The sequence below is a fragment of the Bombina bombina genome, chromosome 2 (genome assembly GCF_027579735.1).
Source record: "Bombina bombina isolate aBomBom1 chromosome 2, aBomBom1.pri, whole genome shotgun sequence".
Taxonomy (NCBI): domain Eukaryota; kingdom Metazoa; phylum Chordata; class Amphibia; order Anura; family Bombinatoridae; genus Bombina; species Bombina bombina.
Window position 1 is genome coordinate 323,273,079 of NC_069500.1, and position 22,338 is coordinate 323,295,416.

The 22,338-nt window shown below is 39.8% G+C and overlaps 1 protein-coding gene across 1 annotated transcript in view; it reads right to left on the reverse strand.

The window, feature by feature from the left end:
• Positions 1-22,338, reverse strand: part of SUSD2 (sushi domain containing 2) — a 307,943-nt gene that overhangs the window by 244,756 nt on the left and 40,849 nt on the right. Inside the window, exons 11-13 of the mRNA XM_053699745.1 lie at positions 20,551-20,799; positions 10,178-10,441; positions 6,043-6,219 (exon numbers count right to left, since the gene is read on the reverse strand). Of these exons, the coding sequence (XP_053555720.1) occupies positions 6,043-6,219; positions 10,178-10,441; positions 20,551-20,799 (690 nt within the window). The remainder of the gene's footprint in view (positions 1-6,042; positions 6,220-10,177; positions 10,442-20,550; positions 20,800-22,338) is intronic.

Genomic DNA, 22,338 nt, shown 5'->3' on the forward strand with positions numbered 1-22,338 from the left:
CTTTTCACACTAGCATATTTAAATGCTGATGTTACATATGCATGATAGAATTTTTTTAATACATTAACCCTTTAAAGGGACACTAAACACTTAATACATTTCATGCACCTTCCTCTAATAATGGGTGCTGCTATTTCTGCAAACAGGTCAGCACTGGAATGTAGTGAAAGCTAAAGTTCAACATGGAGGCACCATGACTCGAAGGAAGCTAGAAATAACCTCAATACTCCAGGATGCTCCACCTACTTCATTGCACAATTTGCCCATGGAGAGGTAAGAGGTGGACAGCAAGTAATGACTTTATATCTGCATTAAATTTCCATAGTGTAAGGGTAGGAAATAAAACAAGCAGGTACATTTATCCTTAAGGCTGAGTGTCTTAAATCCTTTATTTTATTTATAAACCTCCCTTGTTTACCATCTCACACTTGCCGCCTCCATTTCCCTGAACTCTCCCGACGACCCTCCCTTTCACGGTGGTATTCTAACTATTCTCCCTTCTTTTTGTACTATCAAAATAAAGGCCATACTTTTCTATGTATACGTAGATAGGACAAAAAAATTCACACCCACCTCTCTAGCCCCCTTCTCTCTTTACTCTCACATAATGTCTTCTACTGTCCTTTACATTTATTCTTAAATCTCTAACCTTTATTGTTTACCCTCAAGTCTCCCCCTAACACCAGGGAAAGGAGGTAGTTGAGGCTGTGGTTATACCTTAAATGAGACCCCAATACTTTCAGCCACATTTCTACAGATAACCTCAAATGAAACCATGCAGACTTTCAGTCACACATCCACAAAAGACCTCAGATAAGATCCCTCACAATATTGCATTCTACATTGTTGCAGGGCTCTCATTATCACCTCTTCAAAGGAAAAGCCATAAATCACGTTTGCCCAGCCACCACATGTTCCCAAGGTAAGCAGGCTCTGTCCTGTCAACCTCCTCTGTACCTTTTAGCTGTCTTTTATTGAGCACGCCCAAGATGGCTGTCTCATCCATCCACTGCTAAACCTCTCCAGAAAATAACTTAAAACAATAAGCTGTCTTGGAAAACATATCAAATATCATATAATTTTTCCGACTTGTGTGACACAAATCTCTTTCCAAAGCAACTGAACTGCACTCAAACTGTGAAATACACATTGGAATACCTTGTTACAATGGACTAAATTTCACAAACGTATCTGGCTTACACAATGGATACATTAAACACAGCCTTTCTATAATGGAGTGGTTACAACACTTAAGTGGATATATCTAGATACATTTTGTTTCTGTGCAAACTATAAAACCTCAGTGAATATAGATTCAATTGATACATCATTAGTACAGTATAGTGAGTACACAAATTATATAAGGTATTTTAAAGATATTCCTACACCACTCATATCTTGTGAGCAATTCAGACTAGTATAACATCACAAATAACCATTTCCATAAGTGCCCAGACAAAGACAAAATTAAGCAAATGTCCAACACCTCGGACTACACCATCTGCCAGTTCTGCTGCATTAAAAAAGACACTAAGATCTGGTTTCAAATGGAAAACAGAACATGTTAATTTCAGCCAAAACCCCATCAAAAGATCCAGCACTAAATACAAAGAGCAAATATTCACACCCCCTGAATTACTGCATTAAGACTGTACTCTGTAATGCAAGATTAATGAAAATTAAAACAGCTATTATCTATGACCTTATTAAATCAGCAGATCTAGGGTGCATCACATAAACTTGGCTTGATGAAAATGCTGGTGGTGCATTTAACAATCCACTGTCCAACACAGAACTGAAAAGGCAAATAAATATCAATCTACTTAAAATTGAGGCCCTTTTCAGTGGTGTAACTAGAAGCAGTCAATAAATGTCTTACTGATGATCTCTTTGGGTGGATGAGTGCCAGTAGAAGACAAAACCAAGACAAAACCAAGACAAAATAGAAGTACTTGTGATAGGTAGAGGTCACGTGATAATAACTAAGCTGCAGCACAGTGGTCTACAATGTGGAAGTCAAAACTACAAACCTTAGAGCTAGCTTGGTGTTAAGCTTGGCAGTGAACTTTCCCTGAAAAATCATACATTGACTGCAGTCCAACCCTAATGCTTTCATTTAAAGAATATAGCCAGGATCAAGCACCTGATTTCCTGCAGAGGATCTTCCCACAATCAACCATGCTTTGGTGACATTGCGCTTGGACTTTTACAATGCATTTTATTATGGTATCCCAGAAAAGCTACTCGGTTAAATGGTTAGTCAAAACTTGCTATGTGACAACAATCCTCCAATCCCTGCACTGTTTACCAATAAAAAGGCATATTCTATTCAATATATGCCTGCTATCTTACACTGCTTTGCACGATTGGAGACCAAGCTATTAAAAATTATTACAGGTGCCTATGGGGCCCATTTATCAAGCTCTGAACGGAGCTTGTGGGCCCGTGTTTCTGGTGAGTCTTCAGACTCGCCAGAAACGCCAGTTATGAACCAGCGGTCTAAAGACCGCTGCTGCATAACCCTGTCCGCCTGCTCTGATGAGACGGACAGGAATCACCGGAAATCAAGCCGATCGAGTACGATCGGGTTGATTGACACCTCCCTGCTGGCGGCCGCGAGTCAGCAGGGTGCGGCGTTGCACCAGCAGCTCTTGTGAGCTGCTGGTGCAATGTTAAATGCGGAGAGCGCATTTCTAAAGAATCCCCTATGTCCCTACAAACACCGAAATGTGCTATACAGAGGTTCAAAACATTATTATTGTGTTCTCACTTTTCTCTGCAATCAGCATTTTGTTCAGTTTAAACATCTATCTTTTAATTTTCAATTACTATTTTTAAGGTGTATATTTCTAAACTGTGGGTTATTTTTGTTTATTATTTTTTTTTTGGTGGGGGGGAATTGATTCATAAAGGGACAGTCTAGTCCAAAATAAACTTTCATGATTCAGATAGGGCATGTTATTTTTTTTTTTTTTTAAACTTTTATTTATAGCCAATGCAGGGTACAATATTATAGGACACACCAACACTCACCTCGCAGGGTGGCTTATGTGAAAAGAGGTACATTATAGTGTATTGCGACAGTATAATATGTAATTCTGAACATTTTCGGATGAATCATCAAACGTTTTTGTAAATAATTGCTTGTACCACAACATTGGAGTTTTTAACATTATTTAACTAAACACCAACTATTAACACACACCCCAGTCAGACCAACTAATCAATCATATAATGCATAGCAAACCACCAGTCTCATCCACAAAATTAGCTAGTGTTGGGCTTTGTAGCAGTTTGACTTAATCGCCCTTCAAGTCTATATTAATAATCGATTGTCTTAAAGTATGGAACATAACAATGAGATGTTGAACAATTTCCCTTTGCAACTGAGTTATATAAAATCGCTGCAGCAATCACACTGCTAGCCCGGTTCTAGGAATATTGCAGTACTTCATACCATTAAAACAGCTTGCAGAACCTTAGTTTAGTTCAAAATGCATCTGCAGATTTAAAGGTCAGAGTAAAAAATAAAAGGAAAAAATTAATACATGTATCCATTACGTTTGTGGCCCGCAAAATGTATAAGAGACGAAATGAGATAAGACTGCGTCCAGGGCATTTCTACTCAAGTGGGTGGATGAGGGAGGGGAAGTGTAAGTGCAGGCACAAGAAAGTTAGGCAAACAATTTTTAACACCAACAGCAAACATACCAATCAAGCAAACAGGCCACTTAGTCAAACAGAACATATCAAACCACCAAACCTATCCACAAAGCCCTGCTAAGCAAGTGTTAAAACTTTTACAGCCAGAGTAATGTACCGTTTCAAAATTAATATTTTCTTGACCATGCTAAAAGAGACAGTTGGATTCAGTTAATATCCTCATGTAAACACAAGCGTGAAACAAGATGTATTTAGAGCAAGGTCAGCAAGGTTAGAGTATGAGGCGTTTCCCTTATTTACTCCTTAAGGCAGGGGTTAATGCTGAATGATATATTCAGGAGGGGTTAAGATATTTGGTAAGAGCGTACTTATATGTGCCAACCCTGTTAAAAGATTGCTCTAATTTGTATACATTTATACTTGTGGTGCTTTCTAGAGAATGTAATCAGGTGCTGACAAAGAAATCGTTTAAGTGCTGAGGGGAATAGCCTATGTGTAATGTTCCGCTGAGTGTGGGGCAGGTAAATTACATAAGAGACAGAGTAAAATAGCACTGTACACAGGTACATTTCTGCTCAAGTATGAGGCTGGAAAAGGAAAACTATAAAAGCAGACACAAACAAGTTAGGCAGATAACTTTTAACCCTAAAAAAAACGGAGCTCAGTTCGTAAGCATTAATAGTCCACAGGTCCCAACATTTAACCCACCAAGTACTGTTCATGGTCAGTGCCTTACCCTGATATACACAGGAGACAGCTAGATAGAAAGTTAAGAGCTAACCGACCCCTCCACGGGTCATCCCGTGATTACATTCTAAGTTGTCTTGACTTTGTATGCTCCTCTGTAACACCCGTTGGTGCAGGTAAGTAGAAGGATAAGGTCGGATGTTAATCAAAAAGATCCAGGCATTCAGGGAATGTTGAGCTGTTAGGTCTGCAACCGGCATAATTCCAAATACCAACTGTAGCTGGGTCGTTGTCAGCAGCGGGTCTCCAATTGCCACTTCTCCATGTGATCGGCATACAGCCCGGTGAATTGCGACCATTAATGGCTGGTGAGGAGGAGAGTGAGTGTCGGGGTCGCGCTGCAGTTCGGAGTCAGGTCCCGCGGCTTCCATCGCCCCCTCTTTAATAACTGTGGGGGGACTTGCTTCCTTGCTACTTCTGATTATGGGGTCCGAGCCCTCTAACATCAGTGGCTGTCCCGTCGATCCTTCCTTGTGCCGTCTCTGATGTGCCTCAGGAGTCATGCAGACATGGTTACAAATGGGTTCTGCTGAGAGGCGGCGCCATTTTGGACTCGCAGGTGAAAAATCCACGACCTGAGTTTCGGCCAGTAGTATCTGCAGGGTAGATTCCAGCTTGGTTAACGCTGGCAGAAGTAAGCCCTGTATGGCAAGTAAAATGTCTTGGTTTTGAAAGTCTGTTACGACTGGGGAGATTTCCATGCTTATTCCTTTGTCCCCAGCTGGGCTGTGTACCATGCGTATCACAGCTCTCTCCTCTTCTTCTATCACTTTCCGTTGTTCCGGGGGCCAAGAGATGTAAAACTTGATCCTTAGATGCTCGAACAGCTAAAACTGCTAAGGGCTAGCAGGATGGCGGAGATTTAATCCTAGAATAGGAAAAAACAACTTGGTCTCAAGCAGAGCAGTTCCCACTTGCGACCATCTTGCTAAGCCTCCCACCGGAAGTCCAGGGCATGTTATTTTAAACAACTTTCCAATTTACTTGTATCACCAATTTTGCTTTGTTCTCTTGGTATTCTTAGTTGAAAGCTAAATCTTGGAGGTTCATATGCTAATTTCTTAGACCTTGATGGCCACCTCTTATCTGAATGCATTTTGACCGTTTTTTTCGACACTAAAGGATGTTAGTTCATGTGTGTCATATAGATAACACTGTGCTCACGCAAGGAGTCAGCACTGATTGGCTAAAAGGCATGTCTGTCAAAAGAACTGAAATAAGGGAGCAGTTTGCAGAGGCTTAGATATAAGATAATCACAGAGGAAAAATGTATATTAATATAGCCGTGTTGGTTATGCAAAACTAGCGAATGGGTAATAAAGGGATTATCTATCTTTTAAAACAATAAAAATTCTGATGTATACTGTCCCTTTAAGTGTAAACTACAAAGTATTTGATTGAAAGAAATAAAAAAGAATGAGTCACACTTTTTTTATATTCAGTATAGCTTTTGTTTTTTTGTTGGCATTTTTGCAAACTAATGCTATCTTTCAAAAGTGTATGTTCAGATGAAATAAACAGTATATAAACGATTTGTGTGTGTAAATGCAAAAAAGAAAATGTACCATATTAAACATATATTCAACAACTACCATAGTTATAAGGCCTAAAAAGACGCCTGTAAAGCTCTACCTCTGAAACATTGAGCAGGATCTCCTGACCAAGCGCCATCACTCTGACATGTCCGTTGGCGAGACCCATTCAGCACAAAGCCTGTATTGCAGCTGAATTTTACCATGGAGCCAACCAGATAGCTTGTCCCATTTTTACTACCATTAGCTGGAGGAGCCAGCCACCCACACGATACCACTGTTATGAAAAAAACAAAAATAAGTAAATAATTGTGATCAATAGTTTTCATACACAGCAGAACATAAAAAATATACACCGAGATTACAAGTTTTGCGTTAACAGGGGTGCGTTGCTAACAAGCATTTTTTTTTTCAACGCTCCCTTAAAACAATGCTGGTATTATTGTCTTTTTTAAACCCGGTGTTAGCCGCAAAAAGGTGAGCGTAGAGCAAAATTTAGCTCCACGTCTCACCTCAATACCAGCATTGCTTACAGTAGCGGTGAGCTGGCAAAACGTGCTCATGCACGATTTCCCTATAGGAAGCAATGGGGCAGATTCATCTGAAAAAAACCTAACACCTGCAAAAAAGCAGCGTTAAGTTTCTAACGCAGCCCCATTGATTCCTATGGGGAAAAAACATTTATGTCTACACCTAACACCCTAACATGAACCCCGAGTCTAAACACCCCTATTCTTACACTTATTAACCCCTAATCTGCCGTCCCCGACATCGCCGACACCTGCATTATATTTTTAACCCCTAATCTGCCGCTCCGGACACCACTGCCACCTACATTATCCCTATGAACCTCTAATCTGCTGCATCTAACATTGCCGACAGCTACATTATATTTATTAACCCCTATTCTGCCGCCCCCGTCGTCGCCGCTACTATATTAAATTTATTAACCCCTAAACATAAGTCTAAACCTAAGTCTAACACCCCCTAACTTAAATATAATTTAAATACAACAAAATTAAATTACTACAAATAAATAAATTATTCCTATGTAAAACTAAATACTTACCTATAAAATTAACCATAAAATAGCTACAATATAACTAATAGTTACATTGTAGCTAGCTTAGGGTTTATATTTATTTTACAGGCAACTTTGTATTTATTTTAACTAGGTAGAATAGTTATTAAATAGTACAAATTTACCTGTAAAATAAATCCTAACCTAAGTTACAATTACACCTAACACTACACTATCATTAAATTAATTTACTAAATTACCTACAATTAAATACAATTAAATTAAATAAACTAAAGTACAAAAAAAACACTAAATTACAGAAAATAAAAAAATAATTAAATTTTTTTAAAACTAATTACACCTACTCTAATCCCCCTATCAAAATAAAAAAAGCCCCCCAAAATAATAAAATTCCCTACCCTATACTAAATTACAAATAGCCCTTAAAAGGGCTTTTTGCGGGGCATTGCCCCAAAGTAATCAGCTCTTTTACCTGTAAAAAAAAATACAATACCCCCCACATTAAAACCCACCACCCACACTCCCAACCCTACTCTAAAACCCACCCAATCCCCCCTTAATAAAACCTAACACTACCCCCTTGAAGATCACCCTACCTTGAGCTGTCTTCACCCAGCCGGGCACAAGTGGTCCTCCAGAGGGGCAGAAGTCTTCACCCGATCCGGGCAGATGAGGACCTCCAGACGGGCAGAAGGCTTCATCCAGACAGCATCTTCTATCTTCATCCATCCGGAGCGGAGCGGGCCAATCTTGAAGCCAGCCGCCACGGAGCATCCTCTTCTTCCGACGACTCCCGACGAATGAAGGTTCCTTTAAATGACATCATCCAAGATGGCGTCCCTTGAATGCCGATTGGCTGATAGGATTCTATCAGCCAATCGGAATTAAGGTAGGAAAAATCGTATTGGCTGATCCAATCAGCCAATAGGATTGAGATCGCATTCTATTGGCTGATTGGAACAGCCAATAGAATGCGAGCTCAATCCTATTGGCTGATTGGATCAGCCAATAAGATTGAACTTCAATCCTATTGGTTGATCCAATCAGCCAATAGGATTTTTCCTACCTTAATTCCAAATGGCTGATAGAATCCTATCAGCCAATCGGGATTCAAGGGACACCATCTTGGATAACATCATTTAAAGGAACCTTCATTCGTCGGGAGTCGTCGGAAGAAGAGGATGCTCCACGTCGGCTGGCTTCAAGATGGAACCGCTCTGCTCCGGATGGATTAAGATAGAAGATGCCATCTGGATGAAGCCTTCTGCCCGTCTGGAGGTCCTCTTCTGCCCAGATCGGATGAAGACTTCTGCCCCTCTGGCGGACCACTTGTGCCGGCTGGGTGAAGATGGCTCAAGGTAGGGTGATCTTCAAGGGGGTAGTGTTAGGTTTTATTAAGGGGGGATTGGGTAGGTTTTAGAGTAGGGTTGGGTGTGGGTGGTGGGTTTTAATGTTGGGGGGTATTGTATTTTTTTTTACAGGTAAAAGAGCTGATTACTTTGGCGCAATGCCCCGCAAAAAGCACTTTTAAGGGCTATTTGTAATTTAATATAGGGTAGGGAATTGTATTATTTTGGGGAGCTTTTTTATTTTGTTAAGGGGATTAGAGTAGGTGTAATTAGTTTAAAAAAATTTTAATTATTTTTTTATTTTCTGTAATTTAGTGTTTGTTTGTTTTTGTACTTTAGTTTATTTAATTTAATTGTAGGTAATTTAGTAAATTAATTTAATGATAGTGTAGTGTTAGGTGTAATTGTAACTTAGGTTAGGATTTATTTTACAGGTAAATTTGCACTTAATTTTAATAGGTAGTTATTAAATAGTTAATAACTATTTAATAACTATTGTACCTAGTTAAAATAAATACAAAGTTGCCTGTAAAATAAAAATAAATCCTAAGCTAGCTACAATGTAACTATTAGTTATATTGTAGCTATCATAGGGTTTATTTTATAGGTAAGTATTTAGTTTTAAATAGGATTAATTTATTTAATTGTAGCAATTTTATTTCGTTTTATTTAAATTATATTTAAGTTAGGGGGCTGTTAGGGTTAGGGTTAGACTTAGGTTTAGGGGGTAATAAATTTAATATAGTAGCGGTGATGTTGGGGGCATCAGATTAGGGGTTAATAAATGTAGATAGGTGTCGGCGATGTTAGGGACGGCAGATTAGGGGTTAATAAAATTTAACTAGTGTTTGCAAGGTGGGAGTGCGGCGGTTTAGGGGTTAATATATTTATTACAGTGGCGGCGATGTCTGGTCGGCAGATTAAAAACTTTATTAATGTGTTTCCGATGTGGGGGGGGGGGCTCGGTTTAGGGGTTAGTAGGTAGTTTATGGGTGTTAGTGTACTTTGTAGCACTTTAGTTAAGAGTTTTATGTTACGGCGTTGGCCCATAAAACTCTTAACTACTGACTTTTAAATGCGGTAGGAGTCTTGACAGGAGATGGTCTACCGCTCACTTCTTCCAAGACTAGTAATACCGGCGTTAGGCAAATCCCATTAAAAAGATAGGATACGCAATTTACATAAGGGGATTTGCGGTAATTTCGAGTCACGGAAGAAAAGTGAGCAGTACACCTGTACCTGCCAGACTCGTAATACCAGCGGGCGTTAAAAAGCAGCGTTGGGACCTCTCAACGCTGCTTTTTAAGGCTAACGCAAGACTCGTAATCTAGCCGATAGCTTTTTTCATGAATCTTTTGTTGCCCAGTTTATTTGTGCAAATCTATGTAGTAGTTGGATAAAACTGTGTACGTGTAGCCATTTGCAAAACAACCTTAAAATGAATTGCTGTGATTTTAGCTGTATGGAAGTAACCTTAAATAAGTTCATTAAAACTTTGTACTGGAACAATATCATAAAATACAGCTTCTGAGAGTGCATTAGTTTTGTATATGTATTGCTATTTTTTGCAGAATATGTTGATATGCAATTGTAGCACGCTAATGTGCAATAATAGCTCTTATTGGCCCATTTAAAATCCTGTATTTCATGTAATAAGCTTCAATAAAAATGATTCAAACATAAAATCCCATCATTTGGTAAAAACTAATTTAGCCTTTTGACGTGAAAACAAAAGATTGTGCAATTAATAGAAAAACCATGAATCATCACTAATCTCCGGTTATAAAAAGTCAACCTTGTGGTAAGAAATATTGTTTTATGAGTGCACATAGGATTTTTTTTACCTGGTTTAAGGCTGTTCACCAAGGTTTTGTGAATGTTATGAGACATTTTTGTGGCGTTTCCAACCTGCAGCTGTTTTGTGGCAAGGACATCAAATCTACAGAAAGTATCAGAATCACACAAGTCGCGCATCTGTTCTGTGAAGTTTCCAGGAGTTTCCTCAACTTCAAATATAGGTATGAAACTTGTGTTGTGTTTCTCTGTGTACTCATCGATAAGCTCACTAGAGTCATAAGTAAAAAGGGAATTGTTCTTGCTCACCACCCCTTGAAAAAAACAGAGTGGATAATTCTGGTTATAACTGTACATTGTAAGAAAACAAGGATTACAGGATCAAGGCTCTATGCTGCAGGATGGGCAGTGGAAAAACACATTATTTAAGAGTTAATGTGCAAGAAAAGTGGACCAAATAAATAATGTAAGTACATTACAAATGTATTTTACTGTGCATAATAAATAGGATAGTAATTGCAAGGTTTTCTATAGCCTTTTAGCAATAAATTACCATACTATGTGACAGCGAGCATTTGAATTGTAATAACACCTTGTTTGCTGCAAATTTATTTGAATAACAAAATCCCACCTACCCCTTCTTTGGAGAAGACAGTTTGGTCTAGTTACTGGAGTAAACAAGGTTATCCATTGTCATTTTGATAGAAAATGCTCATTGTTTTGAAGTTTCTTATTTTATCATCTCTTCTGAAGCCAATTAGGGCCAAATATGTTGCAGGGATAGGCTTGTGACATCTGCAGTGTGAATAACCAATTCTCATAACGAGAAAACCCACAATTCTTCTTAAATTACAGGGAAGAGGCTAAATAAAAGTATACTACAAAGACTATTTTTTTTCTACACATAATTATAGAATTTTCATGTTACAATCTCTAAAGTGTTTACGGCCAAGGGACATAATACTTATATGCTAAATTTCTTGATAATGATGCAGTATAACTGTATAAAGCTGACAAGAAAATATCACATTAACATCTCTAAAAAAGCAAGATATTTTACCTCAAAATGTCCTCATCTCACAATAATATGATCTGTGAACAGTAAGGATTGGCGAATGTGTTTTGTTTAGTGTAATAGTATTTCTAATGCTTTATTTAAATGTAATATTTAAATTATGCAATATTCCAAATAGAAACATTCCAATTGATATATTTGTATCTGTTATGTATCAATTTACCACTTACCACATGAAGTATTGAATTTCTGAATAGTATTTGTTAAATTGAATAATAGGTTTGAAATTTCGAATGTGTATATTCGATCTAATTATGAAAAAATTGAAAACAAAAGTAACATTCGAAAACCGGAAATAACATTTGATTACCGAATTTTAACGGATTTTCATTCTTATCAATATTCAATTGTCGGTTGTTCTACCAAACAAATTACACTTTGTTTGCTTTACTGAGATCTTGTGACATTTTACTGAAATCTCACAGGATTCCTTAGAAAATGTCCTAAAACTGAGTCGGAAAATACAATTGCTGTGGCTGCCCATGCCAGATACAAGCTCCCTCGCAAGTCCTGGGACTAGCATCCTGACTGGCTGTTTAAAGTTTATTTACAGTGGGATGTGGATACTGTGGAAATATCTTCCATTTTCCCATAGAGATGTTCAGGTTATATTTTCTAGTCAGATTTTTACAGCATTGCTGCATCACTTTCAAGTGCTCAAAATTTGGGTATTACCGTATGTCCCTTAAAGGGACATAATACTCATATGCTAAATCACTTGAAAGTGATACAGCATAACTGTAAAAAGCTGACAGGAAAATATCACCTGAACATCTATATGGAAAAAAGGAAGATATTTTACCTCAAAATTTCTTTAGCTCAACAGAGTAAGTGCTGTGTAAAAAGTTATCTTTCAGTTACTAACCACCTGCAGGTAAAAAATCAGCATCAGCAGTGCTGATGTCATGAACTCCAACTCTCATGAGATTTCATAGTAAACTTCCTTACACTGAATAGAGAAATAACATGAGTGTGCATGAGGCTCACTCCTTTGTCGGTCCTAGGACAGGCATACTGATTTGCTGCTTAAAGTCCTTTACAATGGGGTGTGACTACTTAGGACATTTTGAGGTAAAATATCTTTCTTTTTTACATAGAGGTGTTCAGGTGATATTTTTAGTCAGCTTTTTACAGCTATGCAGCATCACTTTCATGTGTTTCAACATTTGGGTATCATGGTCCTTTAAGGTTATGCCTCTTATATGTAAATCAATGCAATCCGTGAGATCAGTTAAGACTCCTAGTTCACAGTGCAGTTCTTTTGGATCTAAAGATAAACAAATTATTTTCTTCTGAAACTGCTTTACCCAGAAGCCAGGAAGAGAGAAAAGAAGGGTAAATAAAAAATGATGTTAGCCTGGTTGAAACAATTTACAAATATAAGTGTTAGGCATTTGTGTTAGATTCCAAATTGACTTTGGATGCCCTGAGCCTTTTTCAAGCTGTGAATACAAAGAAATTTCACAGTTTTTCTTGTTAACCTTGCAAACTCCTGAAGCTGAACTCAGTGATCTCTTTTAGTTTGTATTTACTTATTTCTCTCTACAGAACATGCCACTTAGGAAATAGGTATAAAAAGGAATTTTCACAGAATGATTGATATGAACTGTTAAATACACACGCAGATGGTTTGGAATACATACTGTGGGCAAGATTACATATGCGATTTTGGTATCACATATACGGCGCCGCATATAAATGCGGCGCGTATATTTCACCTGTTGCCACAATTTTTACTACCCAATGCTAACATAGAACCGCGTCGCAAATCGGTATAAGATATTCAGCGCAAGGACTTACGCTGCGAAAATTGAGAAATTTTACTCCATTTTCACCTCGCCACACTAAGGCCTAGATTTAGAGTTTGGCGGTAGCCGTCAAAACCAGCGTTAGAGGCTCCTAACGCTGGTTTTTACCGCCCGCTGGTATTTGGAGTCAGTCAGGAAAGGGTCTAACGCTCACTTTGCAGCCGCGACATTTCCATACCGCAGATCCCCCTACGCCATTTGCGTATCCTATCTTTTCAATGGGATCTTTCTAACGCTGGTATTTAGAGTCTTGGCTGAAGTGAGCGTGAGAAATCTAACGACAAGACTCCAGCCGCAGAAAAAAGTCAGTAGTTAAGAGCTTTCTGGGCTAACGCCGGTTTATAAAGCTCTTAACTACTGTGCTCTAATCTAAAGTACACTAACACCCATAAACTACCTATGTACCACTAAACCGAGCCCCCCCCCCACATCGCCGCCACTCTATTAAAAATTTGAACCCCTAATCTGCCGACCGCACACCGCCGCCACCTACGTTATCCCTATGTACCCCTAATCTGCTGCCCCTAACATCGCCGACACCTACATAATATTTATTAACCCCTAATCTGCCGCCCCCAACGTCGCTGCTACCTACCTACACTTATTAACCCCTAATCTGCCGACCGGACCGCACCGCTACTATAATAAATGTATTAACCCCTAATCCGCCTCACTCCCGCCTCAATAACCCTATAATAAATAGTATTAACCCCTAATCTGCCCTCCCTAACATCGCCGACACCTAACTTCAAGCATTAACCCCTAATCTGCCGACCGGAGCTCACAGCTACTCTAATAAATTTTTTAACCCCTAAAGCTAATTCTAACCCTAACCCTAACAACCCCTAAGTTAAATATAATTTTTATTTAACAAAATAAATTAACTCTTATTAAATAAATTATTCCTATTTAAAGCTAAATACTTACCTGTAAAATAAACCCTAATATAGCTACAATATAAATAATAATTATATTGTAGCTATTTTAGGATTAATATTTATTTTACAGGCAACTTTGTAATTATTTTAACCAGGTACAATAGCTATTAAATAGTTAATAACTATTTAATAGTTACCTAGTTAAAATAATTACAAAATTACCTGTAAAATAAATCCTAACCTAAGTTACAATTAAACCTAACACTACACTATCAATAAATAAATTAAATAAATAAACTACCTACAATTACCTACAATTAAACCTAACACTACACTAGCAATAAATTAATTAATTACAATACCTACAAATAAATACAATTAAATAAACTAACTAAAGTACAAAAAATAAAAAAGAACTAAGTTACAAAAAATAAAAAAATATTTACAAACATTAGAAAAATATTACAACAATTTTAAACTAATTACACCTACTCTAAGCCCACTAATAAAATAACAAAGACCCCCAAAATAAAAAAATGCCCTACCCTATTCTAAATTAAAATAGAAAAGCTCTTTTACCTTACCAGCCCTGGCCCTTTGCGGGGCATGCCCCAAAGAATTCAGCTCTTTTGCCTGTAAAAAAAAAACATACAATACCCCCCCAACATTACAACCCACCACCCACATACCCCTAATCTAACCCAAACCCCCCTTAAATAAACCTAACACTAAGCCCCTGAAGATCTCCTTACCTTGTCTTCACCACACCGGGTTCACTGATTCGTCCTGGCTCCGACGTCTTCATCCAAACCCAAGCGGGGGGCTGAAGATGTCCATAATCTGACTGAAGTCTTCATCCAAGCCGGAGCTGAAGAGGTCCATGATCGGGCTGAAGTCTTCATCCAAGCGGGAGCTGAAGAGGTCCATGATTGGGCTGAAGTCTTCAATCAAGCGGCATCTTCAATCTTCTTTCTTCCGGATCCATGGTCATCCCGCCGACGTGGAACATCCATCTTCACCGACGACTTCCCGACGAATGACGGTTCCTTTAAGGGACGTCATCCAAGATGGCGTCCCTCAAATTCCGATTGGCTGATAGGATTCTATCAGCCAATCGGAATTAAGGTAGGAAAATTCTGATTGGCTGATGGAATCAGCCAGTCAGAATCAAGTTCAATCCGATTGGCTGATCCGATCAGCCAATCGGATTGAACTTGATTCTGATATAATTTATTTCATTAGATTTAAATTATATTTAACTTAGGGGGGTGTTAGTGTTAGGGTTAGACTTAGCTTTAGGGGTTAATACATTTATTAGAGTAGCGGTGAGATCCGGTCGGCAGATTAGGGGTTAATAAATATAATATAGGGGTCGGCGGTGTTAGGGGCAGCAGATTAGGGGTACATAGGGATAACGAAGGTTGCGGCGGTGTACGGAGCGGCAAATTAGGGGTTAATAATAATATGCAGGGGTCAGCGATAGCGGGGGCGGCAGATTAGGGGTTAATAAATATAATATAGGGGTCGGCGGTGTTAGGGGCAGCAGATTAGGGGTACATAGGGATAACGTAGGTTGCGGTGGTGTATGGAGCGGCAGATTAGGGGTTAATAATAATATGCAGGGGTCAGCGATAGCGGGGGTGGCAGATTAGGGGTTAATAAGTGTAAGATTAGGGGTGTTTAGACTCGGGGTTCATGTTAGAGTGTTAGGTGCAGACTTAGGAAGTGTTTCCCCATAGGAAACAATGGGGCTGCGTTAGGAGCTGAACGCGGCTTTTTTGCAGGTGTTAGATTTTTTTTCAGCTCAAACAGCCCCATTGTTTCCTATGGGGGAATCGTGCACAAGCACGTTTTTGAAGCTGGCCGCGTCTGTAAGCACCGCTGGAATTTAGAGTTGCAGTGGCGGTAAATATGCCATACGCTCCCTTTTTGGAGCCTAACGCAGCCCTTCTGTGAACTCTAAATACCAGCGGTATTTAAAAGGTGCAGGCGAAAAAAAGAACGCATAGCTAACGCACCCCCTGGCCGCAGAACTCTAAATCTAGCCGATAGGCAGGCGCAGCAAGCCTTATGCTGAAAATGTGAGCACCGTCACTCCTGTAACTGCCTGAAAATATTAACTAACGCATGCGTAATATCTATCTACCTGTCAACCGCCAACCCCCAACACAATAACTAATAAAGTATATTAACACCTAATCTGCCATTAACCCACATCGCAATAAACCTAATAAATGTATTAACCCCTAATCCGCCATTAACCCACATTGCAATAAACCTAATAAAACTGTAACGGTACCAACCGGATACCAAGGGTTAACACCAGGGAACAATGTCCTGCATAGGGAATCAGCAGTTCACAACCCAGCCAGTTTTCAGGTTTAAACAGAATGACTTTTATTAAGGCTCATATGCCCAGTATTTATGCAGGTCTGACCCCCCCCAGAAGGGGGGTTGAAAGAATGTTGTACATTAGATGGAGGGAACACGCCCTTTTACATGATACAATAGAATACCTTGCTCAAGCTGATAACAATTTAAACACAGACACACACTTGGCTTTCCTTATCATCTAGGGTCTGCTCTCTGAGGTTGATTAAACAATGGACTGTGTATCAATAACATTAATGACAGTGCACAATAGCTGAGGCTAAAGCTGAACACAGTTAACTCTTTCAGTGCTGACAGAAGGGTCTGTCACATCTACATAGCACAATATACAGCCTATAGACAACCTTTCTTACGTTATAGTCCAGAAGTGGCTAGGTTTGCCACAATGCTCCCCCAGAACCAAGCCGGCATACACAGTCTGATCCCAACGGATCGGCTTGGGGATGTCCGGGGCAACAACTTTCGGCTCAAGTAAGCTACGGGGTGTTCTCCGCCATCTGCTCCAACTTGGCTCAGTACTGCCCCCACCCCAAACATGGAAGCGTCTCTTCCCGGAGGGACTGGGCTTGGGTAGTCACAGGGTTAACATCAGCGGGATCCATGGGAGCATAGGCAGAAACAAGGGGGGCCAAGTCATTTCCAAGGAGAACATCAGCAGGTAAGTCCTTCTTGACCCCCACATTCACAAGTCTAGCGCCCACTCCCCAATCCAAATGTACCCTGGCAACAGGTAGGCGGAACACAGTGCCCCCTGCTACCCTCACAGCCACAGTGTCTCCAGTGTGCTGTTTCTCAGGCACCAAGTTCTCTTGAAGCAAGGTCATGGTAGCACCAGTATCCCGTAGACAACTGACCTCCTTCCCATTCACTTTAACCCGTTGCCGGTTATTCCGGTGGGCAGCTTGCACGGGGTCTGCTTCATGTAGGCTGCCCCAGCATTCTGGCGCCTCTACGTAGCGGGCCACAGGCTGAGGATTATGTGGGATTCCGCCAGCGGGTCTTCTCCAGGACTGTGCTTGATTCGCTGCGTTTAGGGGACACTCTGGTCTTTTGTGCCCTAGTTGCTTACATCCAAAGCACCGAATAGGTTGTGAGTAGCCCCGCGAATTGAACCGGGCTCTCTGAGGGTAGTTCGTGGCCGGAGGCCGTGTGGTATAGCGGTGCGCCGGGGGTTGGTAACTGGCAGCTGCTGGGGTGACTGGGGGTCTGTACTCCACTCTAGCAGTGGGCAATCGGTATACTGCTCCCCCTGCCCCTCGTACTGCCACGGATCCGCCAGTGGGTGCTGTATCCGGCACCAAATGGGGAGCTATCAGGGTTAAAGTAGCTCCCGAATCCCGAAGTCCCTGGACCGACATCACCTCATGCAGAATTCCCAGGGGTTCCTCGGCTTGGGTGCTCAACACCTCATGAGCGGCTGGCTCCGTTTGGTAATGGTGAGCAGCCGCCCTTGGGGCCAGGTTCTGTCTGACCTGGTTCCAAGCTTGTCTGCTCCGATTTTGGGTGCACTCACGTGCCATATGTCCCCACTGCTTGCAGGTGTGGCATTGTATATTAGCCCGTCCGTTGTTAGGCTGTAGTCCATGGTGCCTCCTGGCATCAAAATGCTGGTCTGCTAATCTGGCTGCTTCGGTTAAGGTGAGGGGTTTTCGATCTCTCACCCATTCTTGGGCTTCTGGGGACAAGCCGTTAAAGAATTGCTCCAACAGCATCAGTTGTCGCAATTCTTCCATGGTGGTAGCTTGGCTGGCCTGTATCCACCCCTGAGATGCTTGATCCAGCTTGTGGGCCCACTCTGCATGGGAATCTCTTTCTGGCTTGCGCAGGCCTCTAAACTTGCGCCGGTATGCCTCTGAGGTAATGGCATATCTTTCCAAGATCGCTCTCTTCACTTTAGCGTAATCCTTGCTGTCCTCCCTGGGTACAGCGCGATACGCTTCCGCTGCCCTACCGGCTAGCTTGCCTGCTAGCACCGGCACCCATACGGACTGCTCCAAATCATGTAACTCGCACAGTCTCTCAAAATCCTGTAAATACCCATCAATCTCATCCTTCTCCTCACAAAACATTTTAAATGCATGGTATGGGATTTTGGGTCTTACTGGGTTGCTGAGTGCGTCCAAAATGGATTCTGCTCGGGAGGATGCATTCCGCGGACTGTGTGCCATCACGTACTCCTGCACATCTGCCATTACCACGGATAGCATATCCCGTGGTACAGGTTGGGGTAAAAATTCCAGCCTGGTCCTCATTTCCCTCTGGTATAGGGTCTCCTCCATGGCTGCTGGAGGCGTAGCGCTGCGAGCTCTGTCTCCCTCCATCAGCTCAGCAATTAATATAGCCTTGGGTTTGCTGCTGCCTATCTTTCCCCTGGCTTCTAGCAGTTCCTTTTACGTTTGTCTCTTTAGCTTAGAATAATCCATCTCCATTCACTTCGGTCCCTGGTACTCCTTCCATCTTAGTCAGTATTGTAGTAATCCCCCTCTTCCTGAGGTTACTGGCTTGTGTAGTTGCTCTTCTGGGCGATAAGGTTCATTCCGTCGCTTGCCACCAATTGTAACGGTACCAACCGGATACCAAGGGTTAACACCAGGGAACAATGTCCTGCATAGGGAATCAGCAGTTCACAACCCAGCCAGTTTTCAGGTTTAAACAGAATGACTTTTATTAAGGCTCATATGCCCAGTATTTATGCAGGTCTGACCCCCCCCAGAAGGGGGGTTGAAAGAATGTTGTACATTAGATGGAGGGAACACGCCCTTTTACATGATACAATAGAATACCTTGCTCAAGCTGATAACAATTTAAACACAGACACACACTTGGCTTTCCTTATCATCTAGGGTCTGCTCTCTGAGGTTGATTAAACAATGGACTGTGTATCAATAACATTAATGACAGTGCACAATAGCTGAGGCTAAAGCTGAACACAGTTAACTCTTTCAGTGCTGACAGAAGGGTCTGTCACATCTACATAGCACAATATACAGCCTATAGACAACCTTTCTTACGTTATAGTCCAGAAGTGGCTAGGTTTGCCACAAAAACTATTAACCCCTAATCCGCCATTAACCCACACAACCTAATAATCCTAATAAATCTATTAACCCCTAATCCTCCAAACCCCCACAAAGCAAATATCTAATTAAATTACTAAGCCCCTTAACCTAACACCCCCTAAATTAACCCCAATTACCTAAATTAAAAAATACTAAGTTACAATTAAAATAAAAAGGTAACATTATTTAAAAATAAAAAATCTAAAATTAAATTAATCTAAGATTACAAAAAAGAAAAAAGTCTAATATTACATAAAATAATAAACCAAATTATCAAAAATTAAAAAATTAAACCTAATCCCTATGAAAATAAAAAAGCCCCCCTAAATAAAAACACCCCCTAATCTAATACTAAACTACCAATAGCCCTTAAATTAAGTTTAGTAGCTAACAGACTTGTGGCGAGATTAACTGAGAAAGAACTGAGCATTATAATGTAGTGTAGGTGTCTCTCGCTCAGATCTAGAACCCTGTATTGTGAGATAAACAGCTCTCAAGCTGAAATTTGCCTTTGTAAAATTCTTTGAGGCACCTCACAGTACTGACGGGACTTGTACAATATTCTCTTCAGAGCACTTTAGACAATCAGGTGTGAATCTAATTCAAGTCTAACATAACCAACACTTGAAAGAAAAAAAAAAACGTAACATGAATATTGATGCTGATAGACTTAGAAGTTTAAGGACATGCAAGACAAAATTAAACTTTTATGATTCAGAAAGAGAATTTCATTTTAATAGAATTTTCAATTGTACTTTCTCTCTTGGTTTTATTTGTTAAAAAAGCATACCTAGGTAGACGTGGGGGCAGCAATGCACTAGTGGAGTCTAGCTGGTGATTGGTGGCTACACACATATGCTTCTTGTCACTGGCTCACCAAAATACATTGCTGCTCTGGAGCTGACTGTAATTATGTGCTTATAAATACATAGCTATAGCACACCTAAGAGCATGTTTCTTTTTGTACTTTAATGTCCCTTTAAAAAAAATTACATAGTGAAATCTCACATTCTAATTAATGAGAAATGTTCAGTATAGCAGACAACATTCTGTAACGGCTTTATGATTGTATCCTATTCCCATTACAAAATGATGTTTTATTTAGCATACATCACCCTCACTTATTTCCCCTGGCTGCAATAAAAGGCCATGAAATATAAGCTTCTTCTTTATCACATTATTTTATTTTCCCTTTCAGTGAATTTAACTTACAGTCTGCACCAAAATGGAAAATGTCCTGGGGTCTGGCATCAGGGGGTATGATGGTGCCATTCTTAAAAGTTAAATCATCAGTTGGATCGTTGTTCATCACTCCCATAAGCCCTTCTGTTTTGTTTATGAATTCCTCTGGCAGTAGGACAGTGACACCGAGTAGGCCGCCTATTTCTCTGACTTCTACCCCAGCTCCAGAGGGGAACATCACTGTTACGTTATTGGCAACGGAGGAAAACACAAAGACGTCTAAAAACAAAACATAAATATAGAAACGATTAATTATAACCAATTTGATTAAATATTTTTCTTAAGAGTTCACTATCCAAATGCTGTTACAGTGATGTCTTTGGGATCAGAATAACTGATATCACCTGTTTTTGTTTTGTATAATTTAACTATTTAATTTACTTATACAATTTAACTCTAAACGCAGTAAGAATTAGTTGCAACATTGTCCAATGAAAGAATATCATACCTGGGAATGTGTAAACAATTATGGGTTAGGGATATTTAAAAGAATATTAGTTGTCTTGTAATTAGACATAAAAATTATATTATTGTTCATATTATACTGTAAATTTGTTATATCAAAGGAATGCAAGGTTGTATTTAAAATGCAAGTATAAGCTATGAGTAGATTAAAATAAATAGCTATAGATAGATTTAATCAAAACATGTATAAACTAAAACTATAGTATTTGATTACATTAGATCATCTAACATAAAATCCGCCAAATATTTGGGTTTCCTACAACATCAGGTAGGAGGCATCCTTGAAGCCAATGAACTGATATCGTTGTACTGTATATAATAGCACTGAAATAATTTTAGCTATGTTAGAGAGGATGTTTAGAGGGACAACTTTTTTATTGAGGAAGTATAATAAGGGAGCATACATGTTCAATAGTGTTATATACAGTATTGGTCACAGGAAGAGCTGCAGGACATTGTCACTATATTATTATTATCATCATACAACTTATAAGAGATTTTGTAGTGTCACAAATAACACATTGAATAGATGTGTGTGTGTGTGTGTGTGTATATATATATATATATGTGTGTGCTATATGCTCTCATCTTAGATCAATATTGACATAGAAACACATTCTAAACACATTTTTCAAACACCAGCATCCATCCAGATGTTATTCTTATAACAACAGCAATATATAGTAGTTCTAATACATGTAGAACCATAGCACCACTTTATATGTAGAACCATAGCACCACTTTATATGTAGAACCATAGCACCACTGTATATGTAGAACCAAAGCACCACTGTGTATGTAGAACCAAAGCACCACTGTGTATGTAGAACCATGGTACCACTATATATGTAGAACCATGGCACCACTGTGTATGTAGAACCAAAGCACCACTGTGTATGTAGAACCAAAGCACCACTGTGTATGTAGAACCATGGTACCACTATATATGTAGAACCATGGCACCACTGTGTATGTAGAACCAAAGCACCACTGTGTATGTAGAACCAAAGCACCACTGTGTATGTAGAACCAAAGCACCACTGTGTATGTAGAACCATAGCACCATTGTGTGGAATAGACAAAAAATGCATTGGCCACAGGGATTTTTTTTTTATTTTTATGAAATGCTGCTGGTCTACTTAAACTTATCACTGAACATACAGTATTTTATTTATATTGCAGATGGAGATAGGCAGAGTTTTAACTAAATTCCCTACCCTACACAAATCTTCCAGGCAGATTTGGGGTTAAGCAGAGGCAAAGTCAGGCAGGCAAAGGTCCGGTAACTTTTAA